This window comes from Leuciscus leuciscus, assembly GCF_965113295.1.
Source record: "Leuciscus leuciscus genome assembly, chromosome: 4".
Classification (NCBI taxonomy): Eukaryota; Metazoa; Chordata; class Actinopteri; order Cypriniformes; family Leuciscidae; genus Leuciscus; species Leuciscus leuciscus.
Window position 1 is genome coordinate 46689612 of NC_138728.1, and position 26789 is coordinate 46716400.

Sequence of the window (26789 nt, forward strand, 5' to 3'; positions counted from 1 at the left end):
AATATTAGCCTACTTGATTTTATTCATGAGGGTTATATTTGACATCTTATTCAGTTCCTTTTAAATTTTTACCTGAGCGTGCCTGGCAAAAACGACCGAGCCGTGACCGCATCGCTTCCATTATGAGTGCGCTTGCTGCACAATATGAAATAAACTTATATGAACATAAACGATAGGATAAACTTATATGAACATATGAAATAAACTTGAGCGCGCAAAATAAACAACAATCATTGTTTTGATAAGAGATCGACTAGCAGAAATTAGTAGTCGTGCAACCCTTACTTGTTATTGACGTAACGCAACATTGACAAAATGTGCAACCAGATGTTGGAATGTGTGTTTTTTTTAGAGGGAATATTCTAACGTCATTTGAGTAATTTTGACAGCCCTAGTGTGCACCCATAGAACCTGATCGGGTCAGTTGCACTGGTGCACCTACATACTTTATTCACTGTCGCTTGGAGTAAAAAAACATGGTCAGTACAATTTTTCAATACAAATACAGCACCGACACTTACCCAGAACCACATTTTTCAAAGTGAGCCCTTTGAACGCAGGCTTTCGGTTGGCCCCACTCCAATTAATGAGTCTCGCCAGTGAAGTGTTCATTGCTCTTCTCAGGACCCTTCCCACAGTGTCTTTAAGAGTCATGCCTCCAATCATTCCAAGGAGAACAGTCTGAAATAAAAGACATGTACATCATTAGTGATTTAAGGAATATAGCGCGAGTGAGAGTGGGGACTGACTTTTAGGAATTATTTGATTAATGCATAATTTAACTCACCAGATTTTTCTTCTCATCTGGATTTTTTAATGTCTCCTCCAAGCATTGTAGCTCCTCTATGGTTGAAAGCGGGAGCCCAAAATGTGTTGGGTCTGGTATGACGTCTGGAACAGCTTGACTGCTGGTGATTTTTTGGAGCTGCACCAGGATGAGCAACTGCTGCTCTCTGATAGAGTCGAGCTGGATGAGGATCTCCTTGGCAATTGCTGTAAGACATGAAAAAGCAGGCAAAGCAGATAAAGTAGCAAAACATTGTACGTAGATATGTCAGAGTAAACAGAGATGGATCGCTTTGTAAAATTTCTACCTGTAGGCACCGCCTCCCGAGAAGACCTGTTCTGAGGGTCATGTACTTGTGGAGTGTTCTATGAAAAAAAAAAAAAGTTTTAATCTCATTACACACATACCAAAGTGAATTTTTATTTCCATAAGCTTTAGCATAGCTTTCTTGCCCTTCTTACTTGATATCTATCTTGGCCTGATGACCGACTACTGCCAGCTGCTGCATAAGTTGGGGTGTCAGTAGGAGCCCTCAGGCTGTTGGTAGTGGAGACTGAGACTGGAGACCACGGTGGTGGACTAGCCGCTGCTGTGATATTCACTGACGGGGAAGAAGCCCACGGACCTGCTGCTGAGCTGTTTCCATCAGAAGGGAGATCAACTGTGGTCTCTGAAATATGGCCTGGTGACCAAAAGCCTTGACCAGCTAGCTGACTCCCATCACCTAGAGCTGTCACAAAGGTACAATTGGCAGTTGTGTTAGTTTCACACAGATGCTTAATAAAAGATTAATCTAAACCACTGTAACAATTGTAACAGGCCTACCACCAAGATATGGGATGCAGGGGACTGGTGCAAGTGGAGTGTAAGATTTCTTTTTTTTGGTTGGAGCACAAGGTGCAGCAGTCCTACCCTGCTCCTCTTCACTGCTGGATACGATTCTTTTACAGCCTCTATCATTGATTACATAGGGATGTCAGTTTTTCTTTGGAATGAATAATAAATTAATTTATAAATGATGAAGTTTGTTTTGTCAGGAGTGCATTGTAAGGCATTGCCTAATTGTTTGCCCAGTTATATTGTAACTTTTGAAGCGGCCATAAAAGGAAATTATAGGACACTCCTACCTATTCTTTCTCTTCATGTACTCTGGCCTGTTATCCTCTTCTTCTTCAGTGTTTAGATCAGAGGTAATTGTTGCCTCTAGCAGCTTTGCACAGGCAATCTCATACACATCTGTGAACAACACAAATGCAGATTAGGTATAAATGGAAGTAGGGCTGGGCAATATTATCGATTTCATTGTTATGCACATCTCGTAAGTAAAGCCGGTTCCTTGATTAGTAGTAAATCACCATCACCTGCTTTCAGATGGAGTGGCATTTACTACATACACATGCGATAATTAATGTGATATGGCTCAGCTTGTCAGTGAGTGAACTACGGCTCTGTGTAGTAAATACCGCTCCATCTGAAAGCAGGTGATGGTGATTTACTACTAATCAAGGAACCGGCTTTACTGATGAGATGTGCATAACAATGTCATTGATAATATTGCCCAGCCCGAAATGGAAGGGCTCCTTGTGTTACTTGTGCAGAAAAGTTTCAATTCATTAAAGGTGCTATCAGCGAACCCAGTTGGCGTAACCTCTTGTTGATGTTTGAACTATTATCAAACAAAACAGAGGCTAGCTAGCTCCTCCCTCCTCCTCAAACCCCCCAAATCCCACCCCACATCATTCTTGTCAGTGATTGGCTGGAACAGTCTATTATGTTTTATGCTTGAGGGTCAAACTATTTGTTGCTCAGTTTGTTTGAGCTGCGTTTGTGGAGACTAGACTGACTGCAGAGACCTCGTTTCTCTACAGTGTGTTCAGGAGACAGCCAGCTAGCGGATAGTGACGAGATGTTTGCGGTAGGTGAACAGAAATGTTCTGATTTAAAAAACGTGTGAGATCGCTGAATGCACCTTTAAGTGTAAAACTGTATTATTTGAAAATGAAGCATTACTATACCATGCGAATACATCACACGGACTTTGAATCGAGTCCAGTCAGCACCTGGCATCACTCCATCTTTAGCTGCCCTACGCAGCTTTGCAAGAGAAACAAAAGGGGGCCAGAAACTTTCGCCTTCTTTCAGCCAATTAGAATGGACAACTTCAACCTCCTTTGAATTTACAAATTCCACGATATGATACATTCTATAAAAAAGAAATGTCAGATTATGTAACCTAGGTTCCAAAGACTTGCAAGTCAAAACACATTGTAGGCACGAAAAAAAAGAAGAGAACAACAAAGAGAAGAAGAGAAGACTATACACACGCACAAGCAAAATTATTTACAAATATTTGTAGAATGGGTTCACCTCTATAATCTGAGAAACTCCAGCTCCTATCTACGAAAAAACACTTAACTATTTACTACCTAGTCTTCAAAGGTGTACTGGGCTTGGGGCGTCATTAAATGCTGAAATCCGCAACAATCAGTTGAACTGAAAGTCCGAAAGCGTACCCCCTACAGAGAGTTAAATCTCCACCCAGGATAACCCTTAAAAATAAAAAAGGCAAAATAATAAACAAAACAACAAATAGTGTTCCGTCGGAAGGATTGTATACACAACCCAGCTGGATACACTCTAACTAACCAGAGTTCTCATTCATAATTAATTGTTTGACAGCCCTAGAGAATTGTCATCATTTACTCACCCTCAAGTTGTTTTAAACCTGTAGGAATTTCTTTCTTCTGCTGAACACAAAGAAAGATATTTTGAAGAATGTCGGTAACCAGACAGTTGATGGAGCCCATTGACTTCCATAGTAGTGTAGGGAAAGATCTGTGTTTCTCCCAGCCTTAAGGGAGAGCTGTGCTCTAAGAGGGTTTCATTCTTCTTCACATGGGTGGAGCAGTTCTGTTTTCCTTGTGAAAAGGTGAGGAGGGTTTTCACTGTTGCATCTATTACATTTCTTTAATTATATTTGCCATCCATGTTATTTAAAGATATATATTACTGTTAAAGATGTTAACTAACATATATGTGCAGTAATTTATGATTGATGGTTTTGTATTTCTGATATTATTTAATGGGTTGTACCTTCTATGGGGTGGGTATATTTGTCTGTACATAGTATTGTGTTTAACGTTTCTCTGAGTATTTTGGGTTATTTCATTTTGGATTCATGTGACATTTAACAGTCACTGTCATATGTGGAAAGTTACAGTAGGAAAAAAATACTATGGAAGTCAATAGGTACCATCAACTGTCTGATAAATACCAACATTCTTAAAAATATTTTTTTTTGTGTTCAGCGGAAGAAAGAAATTCATACCGGTTTTCAAACAACTTGAGGGTGAGTAAATGATGACAATTTTCATTTTGAGGTGAACTATTCCTTTAATCTCTTAACGCAACAATTAAGCCTAATGTAAATGCAACAAAGATTCCAACATGTTTGTCTTTGAAAGGGAGGAGGACATATTTACGAAGGCCATCGTCAACTTTAACACACTTCAAACTCTCTGACAACTGTGAGAGAAGAAACACACCTAGGCTAGATGAACTGAGGGGATATGTGTAGAATGGCTCAACAGCACAGAACTGATAATACACCAAGTGCACATTACCTTCAAGCAAGATGATATTCTGAAGCAAGCCAATGTCATTACCTATTTTAATACAGTTATCCCCCTCTGTAATTTTAACACAAAATTGATCCCTGTGCAATTCTCTAAACTCCTGTATTCCTCCTCTAACAGCCTGTGGTAAGGGACCACCGACATGCTCTTTCTTTAATACAGTTCCAGCTTTCACATCGCCTTCATGGACCCTTCTGTTATTGGTACGCTCAGACAAGCGACGGACAATCTGGGCAACTGGGAAATTTGGCCCTCTCACCATGCGCTTTACCTCGCCAAGAAAATTTTCAAAAGGGAACCCAGATATCTCATCAATACATCCATGTCTCTTAACATCATCTCCCAAATGAACAAGGCCATGCAAATTGTACACCAGAAAGCCCTCACCATAAAGTCTGCCAAAATGTTCAACAAATGACACAAGTAGTGTCTTTGCATAGTCACATATCCCTACATCAACCTCAGGATTAGCCAGCATAAAAATAGCAACCGACAGCAGCATAAAGTTGTAGTAGACTGGAGCAGCCAGAATATCTACAAGAACGACAGGGCCTGTATACAACAAGAACTGCCGTAGCTCCGTAGCCTTCCATCTCCCTCTTTCCTCAAAAGCTCTAGGCTTTCTAGCAAACTCGCACGGAATGTGATTCTTCAGTTTCTGTAGGTTCTGAGATAGTGCTTTAACCAGCTGACCAGACAAGCGAGTTGGCAAAGGCCCACTACACCACAGGTCAAACAACCGACGTACAACCCCAAGACACACCAAATGCATATAATCGTGAGGAAAATCAAGTACCATGTCGATGCCAAGTCCAGTCAGAGGAGACTGTGCTACATGATGATCTTCATCCAACATTTGCCTATAACTAGCATCCGTTCTTAAGGTGGAGTCAGTCTGTGGAAAAGTCATGCGGTTGCTTATATATACACCAGTCTGTACACATTTATCACAAGCTGAATAGCCTGAATGACTCTTTATGCCTTTAACAAAAGCCCGGGCTGGAGCGTCACACACAACAGAACAGACTTTCAGAAAAAACTGCTTTCCTTTGAACCAAAACCCAGACTGAAGACTACTCAACTCACTCACCAGGTCCCTCAAGTACTCAGTGAGTGATTTGGGTTTGCAATCCCCTCCGAAAACACCAATCATGAATGGATATTTACCTACTTCCTTCAACAAACCTAGAATGGGCCACAGCTGCTGGTTATTACTCTTAAACAATGGAAGCCCGTCAAAGTTTAACTGTAACTGCAGGCAATGTTTGCTAGGGAGTTTCATCCACACATTTTCAAGAAGGCCTGTTATAGCATTCAATATGCCAAAGTAAAAGAAGGCACCTCCTGCTACAGGTAGGATTTTGTAGTCTGTGATTGTTTTGAGGAGAGTCCTCCCATCTCTTGGCAAATTTGGGTGGTGAAGCCTTAGGATGGACAACAAGGCAGTAAGTGCAACCATGGTGATGTTAAACTGCAAAGCCCAATTAACTAAATCATCAGCCAGGTCAGGTCTAGGACTATCCTCAGAAGGTCCCTCTTTATCATCACAGTCACTGTCAAAGTTCCAGTCAGAAATAAAGTCATTACTGTTGTCACAGTTTAAATCAACATGCAAGTCATGTACAGTGTGGTCATCAGTCAGATCATTGTCAACAAGCTTACTGTCGTTCTCAATACCCTGCAGCAAATTAGACACTGATTTAACTGCCTTGCGTCTCAAATTTGATTTGAAATCATGCATTTGATCAGCCATTCTTACCTCAGAGCAGTGTTGTTGTTTTTTTGCCTAAATTGAATTGCAAACGCAAATTACCTGAGGAAAAAAGAAAAAAAGATTAGCATTGTACAAAACCATACATAATGTCTTCTTATACTAAAGCATTACGATTTCCCTTTTTTAGTCCAAGGATTGTATGTACTGTTGGATTGTATCACTTTAAGTCACAAATATTTATGATTTAATTTGTTGTTGGCGTTGTATTTTACAGCATTTATTAAATTTTCTGACCATGAGAATAGCATTAATTGTATTTTATTTCACCTAGAGAACCACATAACAGTTTAGAAAGGTTCAGCGCTACCACTTTGAGCAATGCACAACATGTTGCAGAAATTTTCATTGCCCTTTTTGTGATGGTGGTATTTTTAAACAGACAAATTAAATAATCCCATTAAAATCCACTTTAAAAAGGCCCACTTTGTTGTTCATGGAGGTGTGAACATCTGTAGTTGTACAGTGGCAATAGATAGCCTATAATTTTACATTTATCTATTTGGCAGACGCTTTTATTCAAAGCAACTTGAATTGCATTTCATGCTGCGTTCCAGGCAGGTTTTTGAGCTCGTAAATCATGACTTCAAACCACGACTCACGACCTGTGTGCGTTCCAGGCAACCTGTAACCCGTGTTTCTACAAACTTATACCCGTGAAAGTGCACTGGAACGGCAGTCAAACCCGTGACTTCCCACCCGAGAACTCGTACTAGATTGATGTACTCCCAGTTACGAGCTCTGACGTCACATAGCCGTGTTGGAAAAACACGGGTTACAGGTTGCCTGGAACGCAGAATCAGATACACATATTTAATTTTAGTCTCTTTGGAATTAGATGGTTTTCTGCATGATATAGAGTAGACAAAATATTAAATTATCTTCATTAACGTAAAGGTTACATAAACAATCCACATTAAAACGTAAGCTTACAAAACAACCAATTATATATTTCTGTATTTATATTTTATTATAATATTGATCTATGAATGCATCCCATTCAACATGCAAACACACAGGATAAGTTTGAGTAGGTTTGGAGTTAGTAGGTAGGAGATGAAAGGTGCCTCAGGATTAACTCAATTTGTATGGAGTTTTTATTTTTTCACTTTTCACAGTTTTCAGTCTATCATATTTATGGTCTAAGAAAAAAAAGGTTAGTTGTAAAATGGTTTGAGTATTAAAAAATATTTTCAAATAACGCTTAAGCTTTGTTCTTTGTTTCAAAATATATCATTAATCATTTGACTCAACAAAACAAATGGATCAAGTATAATTTTAACTTTTAAAAAACTTAACATTTGTTGCAGTATAGGCCTGTATTTTGTTAATAGGAAAAAACATAATTCTTATATTTTAGATGTATTATATTTTCAATAAAATCGTTAAAAATATATTTATAATAACTTTGTTTTAAACTTTGAAACGTTGCTGCGCTCACTTCCGGCCTCAGACTGTCATGCTGCAGTCAGACTCAGCCCTATCTCACAAAAGTTGGCCGTTGTAACGTTAACGTTATTCAGAATGTCATGAAAAATAAGTGTCACGTTCACAAATTGCCCCAACAGTCAGCCACCCACGGGAAAACACAAGATATTGTACATTCATTTGAACCAACAATACAAGTTAAAGATGGCAGCTTTCAGAAACGACTTCTCGTTTTGTATTATTAAATGTCGAGACTCGAGAGTGTCATACAGCCCCATGCAAAAGACCATTAGATGCCTTTTACGACCACGTCATGTCACAGCGTTCACAATAATAGCGGACGGTCTGCACATTTTCAATATCTTCACAACCCAGAACATTAATAGACAATATATTTGGAGCATTGATGCTTCCTTCCAGGCAACCTGTAACCCGACTATGTGACGTCAGAGCTCGTAACTGGGAGTACATCGAGTTCACGCGGGAAGTCACAGGTTTGACTGCCGTTCCAGTGCACTTTTTCACGGGTAATTAAGGTTGTAAAAACACGGGTTAGGTTGCCTGGAACGCACCAAAGTCGTGAGTCTTGGTTTGAAGTCGTGATTTACGACCTCAAAATCCTGCCTGGAACGCAGCAGTTGTATTATGGAGCAAACTAACCAATCATAACGTTAGTCCCCAGCAAGTCCCAACCAGTTTACATAAGTAAAATAATAAACATTTTCTTAAAAAATCAAAATGGGGATTTTTTGTTGCCGTTACTGTGCAGTGTGAATTGTCTTAATCCAGCTAACATTTAGTTCCACTTGTTCTTCACAAATCACTGTGCTCGTAAATATTATTCACGTAAATTACATTCAATAAAAATTGCGTCTAGCCTAACAATTTGCCAAGCCGTAGCAGCTAGCTAATGTTTAGCTTCGTTCGCGCCATAAAAATCGGAGCCACTTTCATTAGCTGCTAACTAGCTTAGCTACTCTGACATGATAAAGAATTTAATAACGGTCCTATTCATTCTTAATTTAATTCTAAATTATTTCATTCCTTTTCTGGAGGGAAGCATGTCAAAGACCATGAACAGTTTAAACGGATCGATAATAATCAACATATAATCAGCAACAGTTCAAAATGTATAACTAGATAATATAGGATGTTAAAGGAACTCAATTGACACTCTGCTCGGCGTTAAATTTGATATATGAAATTGAACACGACTTACCCGCAATGGCGCTGGATCGAAAAGGGAGGATTCCAAGTCAGGCGTTAAGTTTTATTTCACCCGCACACGTCACTCCAGCGATGCGATCTGACGCTCGCTGCCGTTGAAATCGGCTTCATGCTGGCAAAAGGGTCTGAGCCGAGCGAGTTCAACTTCAGCCGTCAATGCATGTTGTATTGTGAAATGCAAACTCAATGTTACTAACAAGACGTTATAAATGTAGGCTACCCATCCTATTAACCCAAGTAAACACAGGATATTAAATGTTGGCCGGTAGAAAAATATTTTAGTAGGCATTTTTTGTTTCTGTTATCCACTGTGCATGTTTAAAATACATAAACGTATACATATTCATGACAACTAAATAGTTTTGCTATATAATATTATAGAATGATCTGTAAAACTAGGCTATTATTATTATTATACGCAAAACATATTTTGGACAAGTCAAGACAATAATGAACTATAAGATGGGGTCAGGAATTTACGTCAATTTTAAAATAATTTTAATGTTAATTATTGCTAAAATGAACCTAAGCCGAGTCATTTCCAGAAGTGGTCCAGCTCATACATCCAGAGCCTGTTTACCAGAACGGTGAAAAGGAATCGGCCCAGTGCTTTACAGCCGTAACAAAAATGCATGTGCCAGAGTGAGCTGCGGCCCACCACCGGCCCGGTTAACACACGCCGATGCCGAGTCTAAGCCGCAGGCGCCGCGGGGCAGCCGCGCTCGGGCCGATTATACATGCTAGCTGGGACAGCACAAACATCGACCAACGATCTGACAATGAGAGAAGAATTCAGTGAGTCTTTAAAGGAACTGGAGATGAGTGGCAGCTGGCGCCGAGCTGATTACAGATGAGATGATTGACTGATAATTGATACGGTGACACCCACACACACGCACATGGCACACAGACAACAATAACAAAAGCACGAGACAAGCAGGAAGCAGCGTACTCATGAACCGTGACAATATCACCCTACATCTCCGCTGTAATGTAGATGCGCCTTTAAAGAAATGCATCTTTCAGTCAGATTACACGATTAGACGGCTTTCGATTCGGATTTTTTCGTTTAAAAGTGGGCGTTTCAAGCTTTAGTGAGGCTGTCTGTGAGGCTAGTATAGCATAGTATAGTATAGTGTTTCAGTTCATTTTTGGGAAGCGCTTTAGTGTCACGCCAAGAAGAAAGCGCCCCCTGTTTGTTTATTTTTATTTTAGAAAAGCACGTTTTCTTGTTATTGTGAGTTTACACAAATAAATTAGTTGTAGTTGATGTATTATTCTTTTCAGTATTGGCCAGAAATGATGGAGTATTTTAAGTTGTTTCCACTGTTGATAGGAAAATGCAAGTGACCTCGCCGGCGCCTCCACCATGTCATGCAGTGCGCGCTCCACATTCCGCACAAACACATGGATATGCACCTAATAATAGCGCACATTTATCTAGGTTAAAAATTATTTCTGCAGGTGCAGTGGTTAAACCATCACTGCAATCTCATGCGAAAATGCGAACCAAACTGAAAAGCCTGTGTACCGTTGCCTCTCTTAATTCTTGTTAGTAACAAACTGAACAGAACACTAATGTTTTTCTTTGTCATCATTACAGATGCAATCAAAAAGTGGAATAATAAGGCCACTGACCACGAAATATACAAAGCCGTGGGAGACCACCTTAAACATGCCCCTGGACGATCTGGCGGTGGGGGATATGTGGCTACAAAAGAATAATGAGTGTTGTTCGTGTGTATTTGTGTGTATTTGACGTGTCAATAAATGTTTTCTTGTTATTTTTTTGTCATTTGTTCTATTTTGAGTATTATTATTATTATTAATAATATATAGTATAATATGATGAATCTATATAGAGTGGTGAATGACGTCACTTTGTAGGATATAATGAATATATTACATAATAATTAATTTAAATGCTTGAAATTCAGATCTTTTTAACGACCTGGGCTGAGTTTCCCGAAACCTTCTTAACGCTACGTCGTTGTTAAGTTACACCTTAAGCTGTACCTTATGGATAATACGTGTTTCCCGAAACGTTCTTAGTTAAGTATACCTTCTGTAAGTCATACTTTCGGAAGGTTGGTCTGGACCACTCTTAGCTTCACCTTATCACTGTTGCAGGGCTATATGAATATAATTCTGAAGTTTTAATACACCCAGACAGTGTTCAGTTAGGCTAATTCAAGTGTTTTCATGCAAAGAATAAAATTGTCATTACACTGATTGTTGTTAGAATTTTAATTATATTATTATATATAATTCAATTTTATAAATGTATTTTAATAAAAGAGCGCTTTTAAAGGTCAGTGAAAGCAAAGGCTACTGTCAGTTAAGTCCTATTCGGACGCTGATATTGTTTCTCATGGGCTCGTCCGGTATTCTAACATTTACAGGGGTGAGTCTGTGATTTTAGTGCCGTCCGAATCCATAATATCAGTGTTTTTTCTCACCCAACCCACGTAAAAATCCCTGGCCAAATTAGTACCTACTGTTTTTTGACAAACAGGTCGTGTGGTCATTTAATTGCCGTCTGAATCCACATCTCTGCGTTTTCGAGAAGAGGTTCAAAATTCACTGTTTAAATCCTTTTTGATCACTGCCGAGCACCGTACGTGATGTACACTTTTATTACTGAAATGCTTGAAAGTATTTACAAGAACAATATTTCATCGCAGCTCCACCTCAGCGAACAAAAATGGGAAAGAGAAGAAAGCACATACAAATTTAAATGGTTATTATGGCAGCAATATATGATACAATTTTAAAATATGTAGGCAATGCTATTATAGGCTATTATAGTTTGGATTAGCCTACTTTTTATAATATCCCATGAGTCCTAATAAATGCAATTTCAACTATTTCTAAAGTGCTTTTTTTATAAAGAACACCGCTTTCTCACATAAACAGCCCCTGCACGAGAGAATAATTGATTCTCGAGCCATCGATATCAGCAGATTCAGCAGCATCGCCACGGACAGCACCCGGTAACGTCGCACGTAAGAAGGTATTTCTTAAGCAGCTTCCTAAGGTATAGTTCGGGGAACACGCCTAGAAATGGTATACCTTCAGTTAAGTTATACCTTATGAGTCTTCGTAGCGCGCTAAGAGACAACGTTATCGGGAAACTCAGCCCAGGTTTAATCAGGTCTTTTTAACGACCTGAAAATGACGTCTTTTCCCCTTTCACTTTTCAACCAAATTTAGACCTAAAATGGACGTCTTTTTATAGACGTCTTTTCAACGACCTGAAAAAGACGGCTTTTCACCTTTCACTTTTCAACCAAAATGTAACGTTGTTTAGACGTCTTGCAAAGTCGTCTTTTCAACGAGTTTTTGCTGGGTACCCTTAATTATGCCACCTGAGTGATGAGCTACACTAACCACTCTGTTGGTGTTAAAGGAATTTAAACCCTTTTTGACCGCCAAAGGTGCCTCACTAAGAAGGACGTGATCGTAAAAAAATGTACAGGTTCCACCATTGTTATTTCTGGACGAGAGGAGCGCTTGGACCCGGAAAAGGCTAAACGTGACGTGTGACGTCAGCCTTAACAATCGGATTGACCGCGTTCACGTCATGTGCTCACCACCTCAGTCAGTCAGTCAGTCAGACAGACACTGACTGGATTTTGGCAATTCGCTCGATGAAAAGTGTCAGATACGATGTAAGTAAGATATTAATTTATAATCCTTTTGATTTTTCATGCTATTAAAATAACTGTCTTGTTTTTCTAATGCGTAAAAAGCAATTAACTGATTCCTAAATGGTTCTTGTCAAACAAGAATGACATTTTCCCCCTCACATAAAAAAAACGTTTAATAGGCTATTCTTTTAATCGACGTTATTCATTATAACAAAATCAAGAGCAATAATCGGAAATAATGTTTTTTTTTCAGTTAGATAGATTACAGCCTCAATGATTTAATGCTAAAATCTTCATCATAACTTTTATATCAACAACTCGTAATTATAAAAATAAATGATATTGTAAGAACAGCTAATGTGGTGATGGACGCGCGTTGTCACAGTAACCAGGTGAAGGAAATAAGGAAATTAAATTGCTACATTATGAGACACAATTTGCCCTGCTCTTAAACTTCAAGGGTTAAAAAATCCCCCCTATAAAGTCAACTTTGTATTTAAAGACAAAATGCATTTCTGATAAATGTGACCGTTGTAATGTACCCGAAAATGTTGAGCATGTTATTTTGTGGTGTAATACATATAGTGCTGAAAGGATCAATTTACGTGATATAGGCCGTCGATGGATAACGACTATCGCTTTTGAAGTGAAATGTGAAACTAAATGAAAGTGTTGCGGCATTACAGGTTAATATGCTCACATGCAAGATTACTTTTGATACTTTTTTAGCGTTGAGCATTACCACCAATCACACAAGTCTCTGTTGAGCTCATAATGCAATAACCAATCAGATTAGTTAACGATGAAGAAACAAACTGCGGGTTCGTGACTTCGAGTGAGTTTTTGCCGCGTTCACGTCATGTGCTCACCACTTCAGTTAGTCAGTCATGACCTCTGACTGGATTCTGCCAATTCGCTCGAGGAAAAGTGTAGATATGATGTAAGTAAGATTATAATTTATAATTCTTTTGGTTTTTTTTATGCTATCTTGTTTTTCTAATGCGGAAAAAGCAATTAACTGATTCCTAAGTGGTTCTTGTCATACAAGTATTAATGATATGGAGGTGATAAAACGCATCAGACTTCACCTTTATGGAATGCATTAAAAATAACACATTTTATATAATTGTAACTGACCAATTCATGGAAATTAAAAAAACAACCGTAATAAAAAATAGGACTAGTAATAACGACAACATAGAAAAGTCAAATTTATTTAAAGCTTTCTCCATAATCTCCCCGATGGATAAGTAGTACTGTATTTGTGTGACAGTTTCAAGTTTATTGGGCGATCATCAACAGCGATGTCGATGTCCAGAGCTGCAGGGACACTGTTGAGTACAATGACACCTCCATCTCCCACCAATTTGTCTTCAATGTTAACTTTCGTGCCTGTCGTCCGTCTAACGGCAGGCTCCACTCGTGACCACGATGGTAACTCCCAAAACTCCAACATCACAAAACCTTCTCTGAATCCCAACTCAATACAACATTTAAACACCAATAACAAGCTTTCTAAATTTTTCTGACTTAAAAACACACGAAGATAAATAAATTCAACATTTCTCTTCGATTATGTCCCGTGCAGAGAATTCTGGGAAATAAAATTCTACTTTCCCCCAGTAGCCTACTGTAAGCTACACGACGAGACAAAAAAGTCATTCCAGAAAATACATATTATATTTAATATATTTTATTTGCTAAGCTTCCAACACCACAATTAATGGATTGGTAAAATCGCGTTGATGCGTACAAAAAATGTTAAAATAGCAAAGTAGTCAATTTTTAAACTTACTTTACTGGTAATGCCAACATAATGTTGTTTTATCCTCAGTTGATTAATTGGATGAGTTCAGTCTGGCAACAGGTCTGAGAATCACCGTGAGGCAGGAAATCTCAACATGATATCCGAGGCTGACCTCTGTTATGAAACATAAATTCTAAGACATCTTCATCATAACTGCAGGCTCCACTCGTCACCACGATGGTAACTCCCCAAACGCCAACACAAAAACTTTTCTGAATCCCAACTCAATACAACTGCAACATTTATACATTAAGAACGGCTGGATGGCCCTGGATCATGCGTAAATTATATGCGTAAATAATGAGTAGATTATATGCGTAGATAACTGGATGGATTGGATATGCGTAGATAATGAGTAAATTAAATTGCTATATTATGATACACAATTTGCCCTGCTCCTTCCAAAATGGACAAAAATGCATATTCAAGACATGTGGGTAAACCAATCCATTACAACCAATCACACACGTCTCTGTTGAGCTCATGATTGGGTATTGAGCTCAACACCCAATCAGATGGCTGGTGAATAAAATAATTTGCATAATCGCAGGAGTTTTTACCGCGTTCACGCCATGTGTGTTCAGCTCAAGTCAGTGACACACTGTGAGTGATACCAACTGCAGATAAGATGCAGGTAAGATTTTATTTATAATCGTTTTGTTTTTCATGCTACTAAAATAACAATGTCTTGATTTTCTAATGCTTAAAAAGCAGTTAACTAATTCATAAACTGTTGTTGACTTGCCAGGCATACAATATGGCAAAATAATAGTGTTTAATGTATGTTTTAATCGATATCAATCATTATTACAATGTCATGAGCAATAATCGACTATAATGATGTGTATTTTATATATATTTTTTAATATATTTCAGTCGTACTCAGCATCATGATGTAGATGTATTGTGTGGGTATATATATATATTCGTTTATGAATTAGTTCAAACCTGTATGAATTTCTTTTTTTCAGCTGAACACAAAAGAAGATAGTAGGAAAAAAAATACTATGGAAGTCAATGGGGAAGACAAACATCAACTGTTTGGTTACAGACATTTTTCATAATATCTTCTTTTGTGTTCAGCAGAAAAAAGAAATTCATACAGGTTTGAAACAACTTGAGGGTGAGTAAATTATGACAGAATTTTCATTTTTGGGTGAACTATCCCTTTAAATATGCTGTCCTCTCTGTCAAATAGTTTGATTCAACCAAATCTAAATGGCTTACAAAAAGTATTCAAATTTGAGCTATTTAGATGTTGTGTAAGCTATTTAGATTTGGTTAAATCAAACTATTTGACAGAAAGGATAGCATATTTAATATTAGGTATAAAAATTGCTTTTAAAAATTTGCCTGTGGGTAATCAACACCTAATTTGAATTATTGTTGCCAACTTGCCAAATATCACAGGTGTCAAACTCAGTTCCTGCAGGGCCACAGCCCTACAGAGTTTAGTTCCAGCCCTGCTTCAACACACACACCTGCAGTTTTCAAATAAGCCTAAAGGACTTGATTAGCTAATCAGGTGTGTTTAATTTGGGTTGAAGCTAAACTCTGCAGGGCTGTGGTCCTCCAGGAACTGAGTTTGTCTTGTCAATTTTAAGTGTGATGTTTAAAACAACACTATTTGTTTTTTTTGTTTTTAAATACAGTACACAGTACTTCTCTATATAAGTATTATATAAATATACAATTAACTGTTATAAGGAGTTAGTGTTATGCAGTTAATTACTCTCCTCTATTTCTTTATTCCTTAGGGCGTTTTTCCACTGGGTTCGTTTGCTGCGGTCCGAACCCGAGTGCGCTCGTTTCCGGCGCCCCACGCAGCGTTGGTCTGGTTTCACACTCAATTAGTTGTATCGAACCCAGGTGCGTTTGCAGTGATCTTACGTCATCGCAAACGCACACGGAAAATGCATGGATAATACAACTCGACTGAGCATAGCTGTAATTTGTCTGTTTTTTTGGTGCTATTATGCACAACATAGTGAGAGACATCACCTCTTCAGTGTCCCACAACGTTCCCCTGCCACTCATGGTTGTCGTGTGTGAGGAAACAATGATATCGACAGTGATACGCATGCGCGGGATACTATACTTCCTGAACAAGCGCGCACCCGAGTCCGTGTTGCTTGCACATTAACGCGAACCGCGCCACGGTTCGGGAGCGACCGAGCTCAGACCACCTCCTCCAGGTAGTCTCGGGTTCGGTACTCTAGTGCGCACCCGGATCCGCTGACAGCGTTCACATTAGCGATTTTTCATGCGAACCGTGCCCCGGTCCGCACTAAACTGCCAGTGTGAAAGCGCCCTTATAAGGTTGCTCCCGAACCGTGGTGCGGTTCGCGTTAATGTGCAAGCAACACGGACTCGGGTGCGCGCTTGTTCAGGAAGTATAGTATCCCGCGCATGCGTATCACATTGTTTCCTCACACACGACAACCATGAGTGGCAGGGGGACGTTGTGAAACACGGCGTCCCCTGGATATGTGCTGAATTACACCATGTAATGAACATAAACGTAGTTGTCTCTCACTATGTTGTGCATAATAGCACCAAAAAAACAGACAAATTACAGCTATGCTCAGTCGAGTTGTATTCTCCATGCGTTTTCCGTGTGCGTTTGCGATGACGTAAGATCACTGCAAACGCACCTGGGTTCGATACAACTAATTGAGTGTGAAACCAGACCAACGCTGCGGGGGGCGCCGGGAACTAGCGCACTCGGGTTCGGACCGCAGCAAACGAACCCAGTGGAAAAACGCCCTAAGAGTAACATTTTCTCCAGGAGGTCGTATAAGTAATGAAGAATTAAATAATCATTAGCCTAAGTCTGATGCATTTGATCACCTCCCTACCATAAACATAAACCATAAATGCTTAATGTTGCTCTGAACTTAATGCTACCAAGTATTTTTAACATACTTGGTAGCATTAAGATCAGAGCAACATTAAGCATTTATGGTTTATGTTTATGGTAGGGAGGTGATCAAATGCATCAGACTTAGGCTAATGATTATTTAATTTACATTTATGGAATGCATAGAAAAAAACACTTAAAGCAAAATGTATTAAAACACATTTTATTAAACTGTAAAAAATGACCAATTCATTAACAATAAAACACAGAATAAAAAAAATTGAACAATTCACAAACAATAAAACGACTAATAAAAAATTGAACAATTCATAAATGATAAAACAACTAATAAAAATTTGAACTATTTAAAACAAAAAGTCAAATCGAATCGAACATGGCCTCCATCATCTCCCCCAACGGTTCAATGCTTTGAATGGTTTTATTTATGTGTGTCATTTTCAATTTAATTGTCAGGTCATCAGCAGCGATGTCGAGGTGCAGAGCTGCAGGGACAGTGTACTCCTCATCGGCGTCAGACAGCATAACTGTGGCACCTTCGTCTCCCTCCATGACCCCGATGATGCTCAGCTACAGTCTTCTGAAATGTAATAACATGAACGGAAGTCTCAGCAAAGGTATTATATATCAATAGACATGAGTCATTACATGAACACTATTAATGTTATTTGACCGCATGATCTAAAAAGATAAATGCTTCTGAAGCATTTATTTATCTTCGTTAATGTTAATTTCAACATTTATTAAAACGTTATGAAAATGAAAGTTTTTGGATCTTGTATTTTATTAACTAACATTATGTGTTACATAGTTTGACAAGTACTGTAACAAATGTGTAGCTCATTGTTAGGTAACTTAGTCAACGCATTAATATTAACTAATAGTGTTACCAATATGAATAGTGTTACCAATATAAATAATTTTAAAGTGTTACCAATATAAATTATTACCAATGAATATAAAAAGTAAAAAAAAAATGTATATACACTTGGTACACACTCAGGAGTGTAGGAAGATGCAGAAAGATCAATTAGAGAATAATTAGGTTACATGATGTATAATGCTGTGTACCTCCACAGCTGAATAGCTGGATGAGTTCAGTTTGGCAGCAGGTCTGAGAGTCGCCCTGAGGTAGGAAATCTCAACGTGATCTCCCAGGCTGAGCTCCACCAGGGCCTCATCACGCCAGAGGGACACCTCGAACACCTTCTGGCCACACCGGAGAGACAAGTCTCTGATGGGAACCTCTCCTTCAGCCACTCGGGTCATCCTGGGGACCTGCAACTGCATGATCACAAGGGCAAGATTGTTGTTAATGCAGTGCAAGTGAATACAATACATACTAGTGCTAGCTTAGAGATAATCAATATAACATTGTCTGTGAATCTGATTAAAATGCGTCTTTAAAGTGACTAAAGTTTTAATACTTACAGGTTGAATTAAGGTAATGTTTACCTTAATTCAACCTGTAAGTGTTAAAACCTTAGTCACTTTTCACTTATTTATAAAAAAAAAAAGGCAATAAATTGATGGCGGGGATTATCTTAAAGGTATAGCGGAGGATGTTTTACTTCCTGGTGGGTAGTCTAAACTATTGGTCCTCCTAATTGTCAATCATTCTGGTGAATCAATCAAACTTTTCAAAAAGTGGAGAGGGCGGGTCTTATCTAAAATTTGGAAAGATCCTCCGCTATACCTTTAATATTAATAAAAATTAGCAAAACATTTGTGGCTATAGAATTACAACCTGGGGGGAAACTCTTTAAAAAAAGTTTAATTTAAATATTGAATAAAATGTTATTAAATTAATTTGCTCACTTTTTCAATTTCTCCCTTCAGGGAGATGAATCCTCCCCTTGTGAATATGTCCTGCTCTTCCCCAGACAGCAGGGCAGTTGCTGGATTGAGGAGGTACTTTGCTGACCTTTCTGCCTCCTCTGGCAACTCGAATGGAGCCGTTTGAAACTTTTTTGTGTTTGGATTGAGAAATATGCACTCCCGTCCAAATTTGAGGGACAGGCTGTAATTTTTGACAATATATGCCCTCCCGGGCTCAAACAGTGGGATTTCCCCATCCACAGGAGCAATAAATGCCCTCACGCCATCACTGAGGGCACTTAATGTGGTGGTTTTGACGGACGCTGTTTTGAATTCATTTTTGGACACCTCGTAGGTTTTAGCCCTGCGGTTTGTGCGGTTGTCCACACAGGTGATCCGGATGGGTGCAGGCCTGCTGTATGGAGAACTTGCCGCTGACATTCTGGAGGGTAAGAGAAAATACACATTGATTGAAAGAGTAAAGGTGATGATACACGGGCAACTTTTTGAGCAATGTTGCTTGGGCACTTTCCCATTGAGAATTGGCAACAAATTTCTCTCTGGATATCTCAATGGGAAAGTGCCCACAACAACAACAACAACAACAACAAAAAGTTGTCCCATGTATCATCATCCTAAAAAAGAAAACCAATGGCAATTCATCAGGCAAATAATACAACTGTCCAACAGATGCACCATTCAGTTGTTTTAGTGCAGTGGTGTCAAACTTAATTTAGACTCTTGTTAAAATTTGACTTCAGAAACTACATTTTCCTGTCAGAAATACTCCTCTCAGAACAAATCCTGTCACAATATAGTTCACTGTATCGTCGTGTCTTCCTTACAGAAGAAATCATTCATGTAATTTGCATTAAGGCAAAAAATTACTTCAGAAACTACATTTTCCTGTCAGAAATACTCCTCTCAGAACAAATCCTGTCACAATATAGTTCACTGTATCGTCGTGTCTTCCTTACAGAAGAAATCATTAATGTAATTTGAATTAAGGCAAAAAATTACTTCAGAAACTACATTTTCCTGTCAGAAATACTCCTCTCAGAACAAATCCTGACATTTAATCCTATATTGTCAGCCTGTCTTGTCACCATCATAGACCCTATCACTTTCATTTTATTGGAATAATTACGTTTTTAGTTGTAAAGTTACAACTTTTAAGCAACATTTGTAGAAAAGTACAAAGTGACTTACCTCAGAAAATTGTAGCTCTTGATGAATGATCAAGGTCAAGGGGGGCTGGGGTCTTTTATACTTGGCAGCAGTCCAATCAGAGATATCACCAAGGCACATGATTACCTTTATTATAATGTATTTAAATAAACTTTTTTTTTATGCACTAGTATGAGTATTTATTATAATGGATGTATTGAAATTAATACATTTTTTTTTTTCCAATTAAAACTAACCTCAGTTGACTTCATTATAATTTTCTCATTTTATTATTGTTGCTATTCTTTAGTGATGTATTAATAAATCAAATGTTTATACAATGAGGACAATTTATATAATTTCAAACGTACAAAATAAGATGACCGTTATCAGTTTTTCAGCACGTGATTGATTATAACCAATGAGATTGCTGGAGCTGCGTAGGAAATCATTCGGCCCTCTCTCGTTGACGACGAACTCTCGTTGCTTCAGCCTGGTAAGTGTTATGTCTTTTAAAATTCGGAAAAATCATCAAAATAGTGGTGAATTAATTAATTGGATTAAAAGTGAACTTATTTTAGTCTGATTACGACTGAGTATTATGACTTATGAGTATTACTTTCATAAATGCTGTTCAAACTTAGAGGCCTAATGCGGTGGACTAGCCACTAACGTTATTGTTATTCTCCGAGGTAACGCTAATTTCTGAGTTAATTTATGTTTTAAATGTTTATCTTAAACGTACAGAATTCATTTACGTCCGTTTTGTTAATTTTATTTATTATGAAGGGATGTGACATTAATGGCCGAGGCTAGGTCGATATTGTGTACATATTGAACATGTTTGAAGGCTTTACGTCTTAAATACAAGCGTAAACGAAGCTTTATTCCATGTAAATGTAATACATAACCTAAACCTAACTTACACTACTCTTCTCTATTGAGCGTTTGCAAAATCCGCCCCCTTTAGTTACCGTTGCTATAGACGACGCTCTCACTCACGCGACTGATGATGATGTCATGCAGTGAACAATACTTCGCGGAGCAGAGGGGACACTGACAACGCGCTGACAGACAGGACAGACCAGGTTAATTTTGATATGACACTAAGTCTCACTCAATGTTAGTGTGTCTGACAGATCGCTGTAGAGCCTCAGTTAAAGCTGCTCGTAAACCGATCATCTCTTCCTTCTAGTTCATTTATAGCATCAAGTAAACATAAATGAACAGCAGGAGGAATGTTGTTTTAACCGTGGAAAGAAGTCAGTACACACCGTTTCTCAAATTTGAATCATCCAACGTTAATCTACTAACTGCTTTGTCGGACAAAATGGCGGATTATGATTGGTCAGATCGCCTGTCAATCAAACTCCCTGCGAAGGGTCAAATACGTATGATTCATGTTCCGGCCTTTCATAATTGATAGCGGTTAGATTCCGCTTCACACACACACTTTTTTTTTTTTATTAACGATGTGTAAATGTATGTTTTTGCTTTACATCATTACAAAAGTTAAGGTTAACGTTACTTTCATTTGCTGTGAGCGCGCGAGCTCTCTTTCATCCACGTGCCAGAGAGAGATTTGATTAGAAGTGATTTGATATTGAAGATTATAAGTAATAAATATACATTCAAAGTAAAACATTTAGGCCATGTTTACATCAGGAAAAATTAGAATTATGTAAGAAGTAACACTTTTTCTGTGCCACATGGTGAGTTTGTACAGTTAAAGTGTCTTTCAATTTGTGTTAACTCCAGGGGCTAAGTACAAATGATCACACTTGTGTAATTGTATAGCATTTTGATATAATGTCTGTAGATACTGTAGCCTACTGATATGGAACATACACATAGTCTAGCACATATTGTGCACCCAATTATTTTTCTTTCCGTAATTTGTTGCAGTATAATCTACTTATGATGTTCATATTCATAACATATTGGTGTAATCAGTTCTATTTACTCTATAAAGTTCATCAGTACATTCTATTTCTCACTATTCCATTCAGACTTACTGTATATGATTATAGACATTATATGATCATAGGCATAGCAAATTGTTTGGTTAGTGATAATTTCTCTTTAGATTGTATATAATTAATCTGCACATTGACTCAGATATTCAGTGATGTTTTTTCTTCTTCCTTTCACACTTCAGATAACAGTCATTGCCTCTGCTATGTAAGTATTATGTTATAATCATGCTTTCCAAATTCTCACACACCTATATAATGTATAAGATGGTTTTTGATGATTTATTTTTCTTCTTTTTTTGTATTTCTCACAGCATAAGCGAACCCAAAGGCTCTTTTAAGGTTGGTGGTGTTTTTCCCCGAAATTCTTTGTCCGCAGTGTTTCCCGTCAGTTATGATGACACATTCTGACTTTTTGTCAGTATCATTGTACTTAAAATGCGACCAAATATCGAGCCTCTTCCTTCGACCTAGCATGTCGTCGTCGCTCGTCACTCGTGTTCGCTTTGAGTGTTGTGTGCAGTTTCGTGTTGCAGCCACAGGCTGGCAGCAACAGGAGTATGAGACCTGTAACTTGAGCAACAGCGCGAAGCCGCGAACTCGTTCTGAATATTTTAAAGGCGTAACAGCTGATGAAAAAGCAGAGACGATTGTAGACGAAAATGAAGAGAGATTTTATCTTAGTTTTTATTTTATGCAAAACATTTTCGTCTCGTCTTTTTTCGTCAACAATAATGCATGTTAATTTAGTCTTAGTCAGCGTTTTTGGACAGTGGTGCAGTCTTGTCATCGTCTCGTCTTAGTCATGAAAAAAAAGGTCGTTGACGAACATATTTCGTCTCGTCTCGTCTGACGAAATTAACACTACGGGACACAGACTCAAACTGCCCAGTAGAGGTAATGTGAATCAAAGTTATGCCTTTTAAGTTTGTTTGGTTGTTGGGGCAGCATTGTGAAGTTAATGTAGCATCGTTTGTTTTTTTTCGTTTGTTTTTCGAATGTTGTCAACACACTTTAGGTAAACGTCCTGTGACTATACAACATTTTCGTTTAGTTGTTGACAGGGGCGGCGCTAGGGCTGGGCTAAGGGGGCTTAAGCCCCGCATGTTTTAGGTAAATGACGAATATTTTGTTACCTTGTCTTTCTCATAGAGCAAAACAATTAATCAGAAAAACAAATGTGGATAAGATTACAGCCGCCGCGATGACCTAATCGTGAAAAGTGCATATTAGAGTTTTATTTATATTTTTCCCTTTGCATTAAAGGTACTTACAACGTGCTTTTGCAGCGTTGAGCATTGTAGCCAATCACAGACATAAATCAGGCTACACATAAATCAGTGTAGCCAATCACTGTCTCTTGAAGTTCATTAATTAATCTTTTTTTATTATTATTATTTTAATTTCTTCTATGTGACACACTTTGAATTACCATTTGTATGAAATGTGCTATAAAAATAAACTTGCCTTGCCTTGCATCGGCCAATTAGAAGCGTTTAAATGAGTCGCTGTGCTGAAGATGTGTTTTATGTGAGCTCACCGAGTTCTACACTTTCACAAACCTGTCATTATTATTGGCAATAAACTTATGCAAATAAGAGATTCATTGCAATGTATTTGATATGATTGATGCTGCTCTGATGCACTCCATTACGCACCGCTCTGTTTGTTGTTAGGAAGACTAAAAGCCCAGCGGTCTAGCTCATCAATGTCAAAATGATTAAAGAAGGCGGGGCTTACCGTTCACAGAAGGGTGTTGACAGTGAACAAATGGTAAAATGTAAGTAGATAAGTAAGTAGATTTAATATTTGACAACCGTTTTACAATAGAAATGTTCAACTACCGACAGTATCCGGTGACTCAAATTACTTAAACTTTTTTTTATTATTACATTTTGCTTTTTGAATTGAAAATATGCTATAACTTCCTTGATTCATGTAGAGAGAATCTATGCATACTTAAAAATAAAATATTATTTGCAAATAGTTTAAAATATTTCACTAATACAATAAGCCTTTCTTTTTCTTAATTCCCTTAAATCGCTTTTATAATTAATTAATTCCCTTAAATAAAAATACCCAATTTTAGTTTGGGCTAAAGCCCTGAATATCCCCTGACCTTAGAACTGCCCCTGGTTGTTGAAGATATTAAGGGCTACATGATTACTTACTACAAGTCATTATTTAACGTTATGGTATAATAGTATAATTTTACATATTTATATATTATTAATAATAATTGGAAAATAAAATGGCATTTCTGTTGCTGTCCTACACTTTGTCAGCCATAAATACTGAACTCTTGCAATAGTATCTGCTAGGATTTCACATATCTGAAATTAATGTATTGCAGGCAGAAGGCAGCGAAACGTTCATGCTGAGCCTGGATGCAGTTGACACTTTTGAACCACAAGAGTCTATCACAATCCATTTTCCCAAGGACGTCCACTCCATCACCACCACCCGGAGCAGCTGTGGCATCACCCACACTCTCCTCATCATCCATAAGTGGGGTTTTTCCTTTTCCACATCTCGGAAAAGGAAAAGACCTACACCTACCACACCAGTTGAAGATGCTATCCTCCAGCGGCTTAAGCAAATTGACAAAGCCAAGCCAGGTTTTCAAAGAACAATAATCAGAAGTACCTAATCACAAATAGTTGTTTATTTACAAAGTCAATATACAAAATTTAACAAGCAATCAAGTTATTGCATTGCAAATACCAAAAGACAAACTGTTCCCTCCACTTATATTGACACCTGGTGTGTTCAGTTACTGGTGGAGGAGGTATTAAATTTGGTGAACTGTCCATTCATTTATTTTAAATGTTCTGGAGACCCCTCCTAACTATGTTGTCTTGCCATGGCATGAGTCCTGCTGGTGTTTGGAAAGAAGATTGGTGTCGCCTGCCACATGCCACCTCCACTCTTCTGGCTGGATGTCTCCGTTTGCGGTGGGGCTATCTGTCAAGGTGGATGGTATTAGGGGTGTGCGATATCACGATTAAAATGTCTCCACGATCTGCTTTTGAAGAAATATCGTAGTATCGTATTACAGTGCATTCTATCAGTTGCGGTTCTGGCGCCTCCGTCTCAACACACTGTACAATGCGACGTACTTCACATCATATGTTAACTCAGAGGTATAGTTACAGTTACGGCACACTGCAATTCACAAAAGTTAATTAGTTGCATGTGCTTTAAAGCTGGTTAAACATTTCATTCGCGTGCTGATGCGCTGTTCTAACATGCACCCTAAGTGTCAAACAGCGCCTGGATAATGGACTAAGTTATCTTTAGAGTCTCATTGCACCAATACTGTGAAATACACACAAGGTTTACATAAACACAGTTGGTTAAATGTAAAGTGAAAGCAAACATTTGAGAGAAACTCTGGTGCGTGTCATATGTGTTTATGCAAATACCATATATCATATGCAAACATATATACATTACTGTTACGTCGGATGTATTTGTTTGTTTTTTCTCTCTTTCCGGTTTTCTCTCTCTCTACTTCCTATTACAGTTTTTTCCAATTGCTAACACACTAAAATGACATGCACAGCACAATTCTTTAAACTAACACACAGAGAGCAAAACCTCTTCTCAAGTCTCCAAAACCTAAACACATTTTCTGCTTTACACACATTGTGCAATTCAAATGGACTGAACACGGTTCTCTGCATAAGACACAACAATCTGACATAAAGTCACATGTTTGCCATTTCAAAACACTGCCATTCAAAATGACACTACACAAGCTAATTGGCCAATACATGTGCCACCTGGCCAAACACCTCAATGCTTAATTGTTAACACTTCAATCAGGATTTAAGCACTATGAAAAGTTTTTTTTTTTTACAACAACAATGGAAGACGTGGCAGGGGGAGGAAGAGGAAGGGTGAGAATGAGAGGGGGAGGAAGAGTAAGAGGTAGGGGTAGAGCTGGTAGAGGAGTTCATGGCCAAAGAAGACAACAACTTTTAAATGAAATCAGAGCAACCTTAGTTGATCATGTCATCAACCATGGGCTGAGAATGCCAGAGGCTGGACAGAGAGTGCAGCCCAACTTGAGCCGTTTTACTGTCGCCGGTGTCTTCTGGACATTTAGACTGGACTACAGGTATGTAACACCGAATTGTGTTAAGTATTTTGATAAAACCAGCCTAGTTTGCAAAATTGTGTGTTAGCAATTGGAAAAACGGCGAGTATGCGTGTGAGTAGGCGCTGTGTGTGGAGTCTTTTCTCAACCCAAAAGCTTTGAAAGTTGATTTTGATTTATACTTCATTGATTGCGTTTCTTTAGTGTTAATGTGTTAACACTCTTGTGAACAAGAAATCCTTTTGTTTTGTAAGTTACTTTTTGTTTGTATATATTTACTGAGTTTATATTGTTTATTCTTTGGAAAGGGATTAGTAGAGAGGTGGCTGCCATTTTCTTTTATATCTTGTTTTCTCTTGTTTAAGCTAGTTAGGGAGTTAGTGTATTCTTATTGTACTTTTGTTTTCTTTTCTTTTTTTGTAGCATAGTTAGTTTCTCCCTAATAGTTAGCGGGTTTATGTTTGTTGTTTTGGCCTTGCCCCCTCTTGAAGCCTTGAAATCCTCCCACATTTGTTAAATAAAAACTTGTTTTGCTATTGAGTTGTT

The 26789-nt window shown here is 38.2% G+C and overlaps 2 protein-coding genes and 1 long non-coding RNA gene across 5 annotated transcripts in view; all 3 read right to left on the reverse strand.

The window, feature by feature from the left end:
- The window catches only part of LOC309496565, a 381708-nt gene that overhangs the window by 261484 nt on the left and 93435 nt on the right, over positions 1-26789 (reverse strand). The window lies entirely within an intron of this gene.
- On the reverse strand, positions 370-8948 carry LOC309496546 (uncharacterized protein). Of its 3 annotated transcripts, none has more exons than XM_082166546.1 (8): positions 8841-8948; positions 6182-6235; positions 1915-2023; positions 1613-1740; positions 1249-1517; positions 1095-1152; positions 788-993; positions 370-681 (listed from the first exon to the last, which is right to left on the reverse strand). In XM_082166546.1, exons 3-8 carry the CDS (start codon positions 1929-1931, stop codon positions 481-483), a joined length of 879 nt encoding a protein of 292 aa, XP_082022672.1. In that variant the 5' UTR covers positions 1932-2023; positions 6182-6235; positions 8841-8948; the 3' UTR covers positions 370-480. The 3 variants fall into 3 exon arrangements, with proteins under 3 accessions (XP_082022672.1, XP_082022671.1, XP_082022670.1); XM_082166545.1 differs by lacking the exons at positions 6182-6235; positions 8841-8948 and adding exons at positions 2803-2990; positions 3495-3666 and having other exon boundaries at positions 1249-1511; XM_082166544.1 differs by lacking the exons at positions 6182-6235; positions 8841-8948 and adding exons at positions 2803-2990; positions 3495-3666.
- On the reverse strand, positions 17446-19442 carry LOC309496431 (uncharacterized protein; the record flags this gene model as incomplete). The annotated part of the gene is made up of 3 exons (XM_082166423.1): positions 17446-17763; positions 18255-18467; positions 19002-19442. 3 exons carry the CDS (start codon positions 19440-19442, stop codon positions 17698-17700), a joined length of 720 nt encoding a protein of 239 aa, XP_082022549.1. The 3' UTR covers positions 17446-17697.